Raw genomic sequence first — 8,839 nt, 5'->3', positions numbered from 1 at the left:
GATATAAGCCCAATCGATCAAGATTTGCTTATCTGGCGAAACTGCGCGGAGAAAATCATTTCTTTCCTACGATTCTTCATTTTCCATTTTACTCCTATTAATATAGATAGCAGGGACATCATTTAATGTATTAAACATCGATTTTAAATGCGAAAGTAAATGACGCAATCTCTACGCGTCATTATGATAATGTGCGCCAGCTTTGCGCATTGTCATCGCCAGTTCTTTTTTTATTAGCAAAAGTTTGCTGAATCGAGGTAAAAGTGAACATGGTCAGTCATCGTCGAACTAGCGAATAGTAAATACGATTAAGATGTCTCTCGATCAGGTAAATCTTTTCATTTGCTATTTTTACCACGTTTCTTATCGACAAAACGAACATTATATTTTCTATTCAAAATCTTTACGTCGAGACATTTTCTTTCTCCCTTTTTCTTTTTCCGCTTTCGTTTTTTCTTTCGCGAAAAAACTCGAAATTTGTTAAAAAAGACGAATGTCACGCGCGCGCGCGCACACACAATAATCATAAAATATATTTTATCGACGCGTCGATAAAAATGATCGAAGGGTCAAGTATTAAAAAATTTCTCTTAGCTTCAATTGTGATTATAATGTGTATAAACGTGGAAACATATGTATTCGCGCGTATCTTAATTAAACTTAATAAAAACTGGCGTATATCGTGAGCGAAAAAAGGTTTATGTGTATTGAGGAACGACGGATTTTTGTAGAAATTCGAAGCAGCCGAAACAGCGGTAAAAGCTCTTACCAAGCGTCCTACCGACGAAGAACTTTTAGAACTGTATGCCCTTTACAAACAAGCTACGATAGGGGATTGCGATACGCGTAAGTTGTTGCGAGTTTTCGTTGCTCCAAAATCTTCTCCTCTTGCAATTACTTCCAACGTCTTCTGTTTCATGGGAATTCCAGCGAAGCCCGGTATATTCGATTTGAAAGGAAAGGCAAAATGGGAAGCTTGGAAAAGCAAGAAAGGTAATTCGAAAGAAGCGGCTAAAGAGGCGTACATTAAGCATGTCGGCGAATTGATGGAAAAATATAAATGATCAGACGACAATTATTGAACGAATAATTGAACTTATTGAACGGATATGAAAATATACGCAGTTATATAAAATATATACGTTTTCTTTGGGAAAATACGATTACTATACGCAATAGTTTCTCTTTTTATCCTTTGTCAATATTTTCCTCCTTCCCTCCTCAGATCTTTTTTTTCCAGATTATCGTTATCGGATCGGTCCGACATAGATTGAAATCGATTTATCGCGAGTGCAAAAGTTCGTTTATACGATTAATTATTCTTGTATAAGCGTATAAAAATATCGGGCAAACTCCTTCGTCCTTTTAAAGGACTTTATTAAAGGAAAATGATCCTTTCGATAGTTAAAACTAATATTAGTCTACGTTTCGCAATCAATGAAAGTCAGTTCTCGATCGATCAATGGAAACATCGTACGTTCATTTTTTTACCGGTTCCTTCATTAACTTGGAAGAGAAGATGGAAAGGAAAGTTGGACTTTTTTTTTTTTTTTTTTTTTTTTTCTTAGAATTTTGTCGGATCAACGAGATATTTTTTGCAATAATAACGACGAATCGAAGAATGTGCTGAGGCGAGACACGTATCGAAAGTTTAACTCGAGCCACTTTTTCTCTCCCGAGCGCGTTAAATATCATAAATCTGACTAAAACGTTTGGCTAAAACGTTGAAATATAACGCCTGGATTGCGATCATATAAATATTTTCAAATAGATTAGTCAAATAATAGATATTTCAATTTAGTGGAAATTATCGTCTTCTTTTTTATTCGCCCTTGACTCAATCTCGATTCAATCTCTACTTGCAATCTTGCGAGGATATAAAAGATGTATTCTGTCAACGGGATAGCAAAACAAGACGATAACCCTGACCCAAGGCATAATCACCTGAGAGTTCGTTAAGTATTATCGGCCTTTATTATCCTTTCGTGGACTGATTCAGATAACTCGATATTGCAAAATTTAAGATGTTTTCATGTTATACGCGCTAATGATACATTGAACCGCTTCGATAAGGCCCATTAATTTCTATTAAAATAATGATTACATCATAAATATAAGTCATGCAAAGTAACGTACATGCACGTAGTGTAATATTAAATTTTAATTATCGATGAAACAAATCTGTCACGAATACGTTCAAGAATTTTCTTCGTTCTGTTCTTAGTTTCTTTGCACTACAACACGGACTTAATGCAGATTTCCGTAGGATTTCGTGCATCCTTGCGCAACGACTTAATACCCGTTTAATTCGATATCTCGTATAGTGGGAAAGAAGAAGAGGAAAGGAAAGAGAAAAAAAGAAAAACGCATAGTTTTAATATTAAGTCGATCGTTGATAATACGCATTCAATCGATAACGATATAATTAAGTTGTTCGTCTGAGTTGAACGGTCACGGATCGACTTTTTATTAGTTTAGAATTGGTCGAATTCTAAATTGAAAATCAAAAAAACCGTAACGGTTGCGTCGAACGACGTCCGAACGTCGATATCCGGCATCCTGCTAGGTTTTTTTCGCGGTACCCTAAGCCGGTAGCAATAGCGATGCAGCAACTGAAGATAGAGCGCAACCCGATATAATTAGGGAATAATATAATTATCACGGCTTAACCTTCGATCGGCGGTGTCAGACACGTTTCGCGTAACGTAAACGGGGGATGGTATCGCTATTAGATAGCGAAATCGCGGGGGACATGGGTCAGAAAAGCTTGACTCGAGGTCACCGATTATGAGCTCTCTTTGATATGTCTTTGGTATAAAAGTGGGTGCATAATCCCACCGTGAGCATACGCAATCTTGTATCAGACACAATGCGGTATACATTCCCTCTATTGACGCTCGTGGCCCTCGGGGCGGCTATAGCTCCGCAGCAAAAGCAGCGTGCTGGTAAGTAAAAAAATAATTATTTACTTGTTTTCTAAAACTAGTTGTAACTTATGCTTCCTTTAAGCATATGTAACGCCTAATGGCATTGTTAATTCTATTATAATGCCATTGTACTTAAATCTATCTATTTCCGTCGAAAGGAACGAAGTCGGACGCCCGAATCTAACATATTCTTTTATTAATTGCAGCGAATCAAGAACTCTTGCAGAAGCAGCAGAATTCCATCGACCTTCTTCAACAGATCACTCAGGATAATATACCAAACCCGCAACTCAATCAACTCGGCCATACCTACGACATTGTTGCCAACTCCAATAAGTATAAAAATCCGATAATCGCCGAGTATTACGGCAATGCCGTTAAAGACGGTTTGGTTCAGCCTAGGGGCACTGCCTTCTCCAACTCTGTCGATCAACTGCGTAAAGAAGCAGCTCTTCTTCAAAAGATCTTATTGGATGCAATCGACTATCAAACTTTCTTAAATACCGCCGCTTATGCTCGCGTTAATGTCAACGAAGGACAATTCCTTCAGGTATATTTTCACATTTCAATACGAATCATCGTTCATAGAAAATCATATAAAATCGTCATAACGAAATGATTTTGTGCCTGATAAAATAGGCCTTCACCGCTGCCGTCTTACAACGTCAAGACACCCAAGGGATAATTTTACCTCCAAGATACGAAATCTTGCCCCAATACTACTTTGACTCTAGAATCATCCAGGAAGCGGAAAAAATCGGTTCGCAAATTATTCACTCTTCGAACGTTCAAAATGTTGTCATTCCTGTTAACCAAACCGCATACTTGCCACACGGAGAAGATCAGCTTTCTTACTTCACACATGACGTCGGACTCGCAAATTACTACGCTTACGTTCATCTAGCTAGTAACATCTTGCAACAGGTAAGCGCGCAATCGTTACTTTGAAAATCTGTCCAGACTTAAAATTGACTAGTAAAATATTTTTTTTCAGGAACAACAACAGCAGCAGCAGCAGCAACAGCAGCAGCAGCAGCAGCAGCAGCAGCAACAGCAGCAGCATCAGCAACACCAGCATCAGCAGCATCAGCAGCAACAACAGGAGCAGCAGCAACAGCAGCAGCAACAGCAACAGCAACATTACTATCAATTAGGAGGTTACCAGCCGTCCGAACAAGATAGTCCAATCGGTAAAGGAAGCCGATCCGCCTACCTTCACCAACAACTTCTGGCCCATTACCAATTGAATCGCCTTGCCAACGGACTTGGTCCGATCAATCACTTCGACTACGTTACCGTACAGGCTCCGTTCGAGCCTCATCTTCAACATCCCAATGGTCTTCCGTTCCCTGGACGTCCAGAAATCTTGAATCTTGAACAACAAGGTCTACAACAACAGGAATTGAGCGAGGCTGTGAAGACTTTGGAACAGAGATTGATCGAAGCCATCGACTCTGGATACGTTCAAACTTCGCAAGGTGTTCTATTATCCCTTTACCAACCGCAAGGCTTGAACATTCTTGCCGAATTGATTCAAGGAACTGGCAAGAGTGTAAATCCAAGGTACGATTCATTCGACATAAGATAGACTTTCCATAATGGAAATAGTGAGATTGAAATAGTACATCTTTTATCTCTTGAATAGATACTATGGCAGCCTTCAAGCAGCAGCTAACCAACTCCTTGGCAACGCTCCCCATGTTCAAAATATTTACGACTATACGCCATCCGTTTTGGAACATGCCGAGACATCTGTTCGCGATCCAGCCTTCTACCAACTTTACCAAAAAGTAATCAATCTCTACAAGCGTTATCAAAAATCCTTGCCACCGTACCAATACAACGATCTCGTTCTTCCCGGCGTTACCATCCAATCCGTTGTTGTCTCCCCATTGACGACTTTCTTCGACGAGTATTACGTGAGCCTTAACGAGGTAACCGTTCAAGGACAAGAGCAAGGAATTCAAGGTGGACAGAACGGTCAACAAGGACAAGATGCCCAAGAAGAACGGCAACAAGGCTCGCAACAAGGACAACAGCAAGGCGTGCAACAAGGACAGCAGCAAGGACAACAGCAAGGACAACAGCAAGGACAACAGCAAGGACAACAGCAAGGACAACAGCAAGGACCAACTGTTCAGGCTAAACTAATGAGATTGGATCATCACCCGTACAGTTATCAAATCACCGTTCAAAGTCAGAGATACATCCCCGGCGCAGTCGTTCGCGTCTATCTTGGACCAAAACACGATTACCAAGGGCAACCAATTAGCATATCTCAACACAGACAATTATTCGTAGAATTCGACCAGTTCGTTCACGAGCGTGCGTATGAAATTCTTCCAGAGTCCTTCATAAAAACATTCATTTTCATCATAATTTGTTTACAACGAAGAAGAAATGATTTCGTACGTGATTTAATTTACAGTGCAACAAGGGCAAAATGTCATCATTAGGAACTCCCAACAGACGCCAGGACGAAGCTACGACTATCCATCGACGCAAACCATCCAAGAAGGCGTTAACGCTGCCATTAACTCTCAGCAGCCGTTATACATCACCAAAGTAATGATTTGTTTCAAGAACGAGATTAGGGCAAATGAAAGTGCTAGTTTATAACGATCGCACGTATATTTACAGCCGCAACACATCTATGGGTTCCCTGCCAGGTTATCTCTTCCCAAGGGTACTTACAACGGTTTACCACTCCAGCTTCTCGTAGTGATCTCCGCCGCATCAACGGCACAGCAGAATTCACACTATGGACCAGTCGTCCAACAAGAATACCAGAATTATCAGGAACATTATCAGATAGTAGGAGCTAAAGAGTATCAACAGCAGCAGGGGCAGCTCTTGCAGATGCAGGGTGTGAAGAAAACCGTAGAAGTTTTGCCCGAGCAAAATAATCTAGGACAATTTATCGAAGGTGGTGTTCAATCAGTGGAAAAAAGATCAAGTTGGTCGCTACTGGATAAGGTTGATCGCATAAAAAATTTCTTATTTCCAGCCATCGACACAGAGCACAGTAATTTTTACGCGAAAAAAGGACAATCTCCGTACAGCCAAGTGATAGCTAATCAGTATGGGCACGTACAGCAGCAATTGCATCACCAATACGTACAGCAACAACAAAACCCCGGACAGCAACAATCGGCCGTTGGCGTTCAAGGCGGAGTTCAAGCTGGCGTACAAGGTATGCAAGGTAGGGGTGTACAAGGAGTCATTCGAATAATGAGTAACGGTATAAAAGGTATCGTGCCTATACACGGCGTGCAAGCTGGCGTGCAAGCTGGCGTACAAGCTGGCGTACAAGAAGGCGTACAAGCGGGAGTACAAGGGCAAGTAGGCGTACAAGGAGTAGTACAAGGAGGTGTGCAAGGAGCAGGAGTACAAGGAGGAGTACAAGGAGGAGCACAAGGTGGAGCGCAAGGAGGTGTACAAGGTGGTATATACGCTTCCAATACGATCGGCTGGCAAGGGCAACACGGTTCTCAAGGTCAACACGTTGATTGGCATAGCCAATACGGTTGGCTAGGACAACAAGGACCGTCGGCGCAATATCACAGCAGCGGAAAAACGCACGCGGGTGGATATCAAGGCGTCTATCAAACTGGCAGCCAAGCTGCTCAGGAGCAACAAGTCGATAACTACTACCAGAACACGGACATTTCCGATGTCATCGGTGGTGCCATTTCCCTCGACGGCAGACCCTACGGTTACCCATTGGACAGACCTCTTGCTTCCAGTGCTCTTGCAGTTTCCAACATTTACGTTTGCGACGTTGACGTCAAACACGAGGGTCAACCCACCAATATGATCAACCAGTAATACCGTCACCGAAATACTTGTGACTAGTGTATTATATCGTAGCGATTTGAATTTGATCTATGTCACACTTAAAAATAACACGCATTACGGGAATGTTTGCGTGTGTGTCTGTCTCTCTGTGCGCGTACCTCTCGATACGAAAAAGATAAAAAAGGAATGATTAATATAGAGAAAGCGCAATAAATAAATTGCCATAAAAACATATTACGACAGAATTCTTTTCCGATGTCTATCATAGATTCCGATACCGATATTGGATCTTAATGCGAGATCTAACGCGTTTTAGGACTTAGAGTTGAACTCGTTTCTCTTTCTTTCCAGTTGGATAAAGGATCATTTTATTAGGAAATTACGCTAGTATAACGAACGCTGATCTTGACAGAGTTTTCTCTCTCTCTCTCTCTCTCTCTCTCTCTTCCTCTATCATTAATATCGGTCTTTTGTGATGTTTTCAGGAAATGAAATCGTCATTTTCGTGACAGACTCCTTTCCCATCCTCACTCGCCTGTCATCATTTCCATGAATTCTGTAAATAATTACATGCAGATAGAGGTGTGACCGGAAGGTACACATGTCACGTTACTTTGAAGACATCTTAAATCCGATGTAAAAGGTAGAAATGTTAAAAAAATAATGTATACGCGTACCGTCAAAGTCCACCGTTCCAGAACCGTCTGTATCGATTTCAGCGATTATGCCGTCAAGATCGGAACTAGTTAATTTGTCATCTAACGCAGCTAAAATTTCTTTCAGCGTAGCCGTAGTGATATAACCGTTTCCTTCTCTGTCGTACAATCGGAAGGCCTCCTTAAGTTCCTCCTGCATCGCTTCGGCGTCTTCTTCCTCGAGAAATCGTCCTGCGATCCTACAGAATCCATCAAAGTTCACCTTGCCCGTACCTTCGGGATCGTTTTCCTCTATTATCGCATTCAGTTCTCCATCGTCGAAGAGTTGACCCATCGTGTTCAATATCGTTGATATCTTGAGGGTATCGATGAAACCGCTCTTCGTTGTGTCGAACATTTGGAAGGCTTTACGCATTACCGCCATTTTTTGCTCGTCTTCTTCCTTCAATTGATCGGTAAACGAACACATATTAACATCTTAAGAAACGTTTTACTTTTCGAATGGATCAATAAAGACTTTTTTATTTTTTCAGCCTTTAGGAAGAGGGACGAAAAGTGGGGGGGAGAGAGAGAGAGAGAGAGAGAGAGAGAGAGAGGCAAAGAGTAATGAATATAGGCAAAGAGAAGAAGGACGGAGATCCTTACCATGATCACGCTTTTTCTCGCACGGCCGACGATCGATACCTGAAGAGCCGACGGTTCTTCCGTCTCGCGTTATATGTAAGACTTCCTCCGCGTCTGGTGAAACAGCTAGAAAGAGCCGCGGCCGATGATTTTCGGCTCAAAAATAGAGCCCGCCGCGAGGAAAAATGAAATATGTTATAAGTGGGTAACGCACGAGTTCTCCACGCGTGCGTTGTTAGATGACGAAGACGATCCTTAAGTCTGTGTGTGTGTGTCTCTCTCTCTCTCTCTCTCTCTCTCTCTCTCTCTCCCTGTCTGCGTTGCGTCGCGCTAAAAGTTATTTCGTTAACCGCAAAATACAGTCTAACGAGTCTGTGTACAGTCCTCGACTAGCGCATTAGCATAGCATTCTTAGTTCGCTGCCCACGCAGTCTGTCCCTGCAAACGATTACAAGGCGCGACGTTACCTGGCATGCGGTACGATAAAAATATATCGAGTCCCTCTCGTCCTCGAGTACTTGGAGCACTTTGAGCACGATTCATCATCGTCCGTGCATTTTCCAGTCACGGAAAATTAGGTCGGCGCAGATCGTTTAGTCTCTGGTACCCTGCCACACGAGTATCGCGTAATAGACGAAACGATTAGTCAATTCGACATGTTGATTGTGTCTTGACGACAAGATGAGCGGAACGGTCATCTGATGCAAATCGAATCATTATCGTAAAGGCGGAGCTTTTTTCATTAACGTTGCCGTTACATCGAACGATAGCTGCGAATTGGACAGCAACATTTCTGTGCCAAATGTTTCGAACATAAAGAGAACGATGCCAAAA

The 8,839-nt window shown here is 41.9% G+C and overlaps 3 protein-coding genes across 3 annotated transcripts; 2 read left to right on the top strand and 1 right to left on the bottom strand.

Annotated features, from left to right (window-relative positions):
* Positions 1 to 133: 133 nt before the first annotated feature.
* On the top strand, positions 134 to 1,171 carry LOC122634553 (acyl-CoA-binding protein homolog). Its single transcript, XM_043823601.1, has 3 exons — positions 134 to 328; positions 732 to 846; positions 931 to 1,171. Exons 1-3 carry the CDS (start codon positions 314 to 316, stop codon positions 1,062 to 1,064), a joined length of 264 nt encoding a protein of 87 aa, XP_043679536.1. The 5' UTR covers positions 134 to 313; the 3' UTR covers positions 1,065 to 1,171.
* A 1,615-nt stretch (positions 1,172 to 2,786) lies between these two features.
* Positions 2,787 to 6,848, top strand: LOC122634541 (hexamerin-like). The gene is made up of 9 exons (XM_043823580.1): positions 2,787 to 2,945; positions 3,134 to 3,477; positions 3,567 to 3,851; positions 3,922 to 4,490; positions 4,573 to 5,252; positions 5,356 to 5,492; positions 5,568 to 5,853; positions 5,935 to 6,120; positions 6,178 to 6,848. Exons 1-9 carry the CDS (start codon positions 2,870 to 2,872, stop codon positions 6,753 to 6,755), a joined length of 3,141 nt encoding a protein of 1,046 aa, XP_043679515.1. The 5' UTR covers positions 2,787 to 2,869; the 3' UTR covers positions 6,756 to 6,848.
* A 215-nt stretch (positions 6,849 to 7,063) lies between these two features.
* LOC122634552 (troponin C) lies at positions 7,064 to 8,185 on the bottom strand. Its single transcript, XM_043823600.1, has 3 exons — positions 8,027 to 8,185; positions 7,403 to 7,823; positions 7,064 to 7,281 (listed from the first exon to the last, which is right to left on the bottom strand). Exons 1-3 carry the CDS (start codon positions 8,027 to 8,029, stop codon positions 7,253 to 7,255), a joined length of 453 nt encoding a protein of 150 aa, XP_043679535.1. The 5' UTR covers positions 8,030 to 8,185; the 3' UTR covers positions 7,064 to 7,252.
* Positions 8,186 to 8,839: the final 654 nt, after the last annotated feature.

Source organism: Vespula pensylvanica, chromosome 15 (genome assembly GCF_014466175.1).
Source record: "Vespula pensylvanica isolate Volc-1 chromosome 15, ASM1446617v1, whole genome shotgun sequence".
NCBI classification, from domain to species: Eukaryota; Metazoa; Arthropoda; class Insecta; order Hymenoptera; family Vespidae; genus Vespula; species Vespula pensylvanica.
The sequence above is the reverse complement of the archived record's forward strand: the minus strand, read 5'-3'. Positions and strand labels throughout refer to the sequence as shown.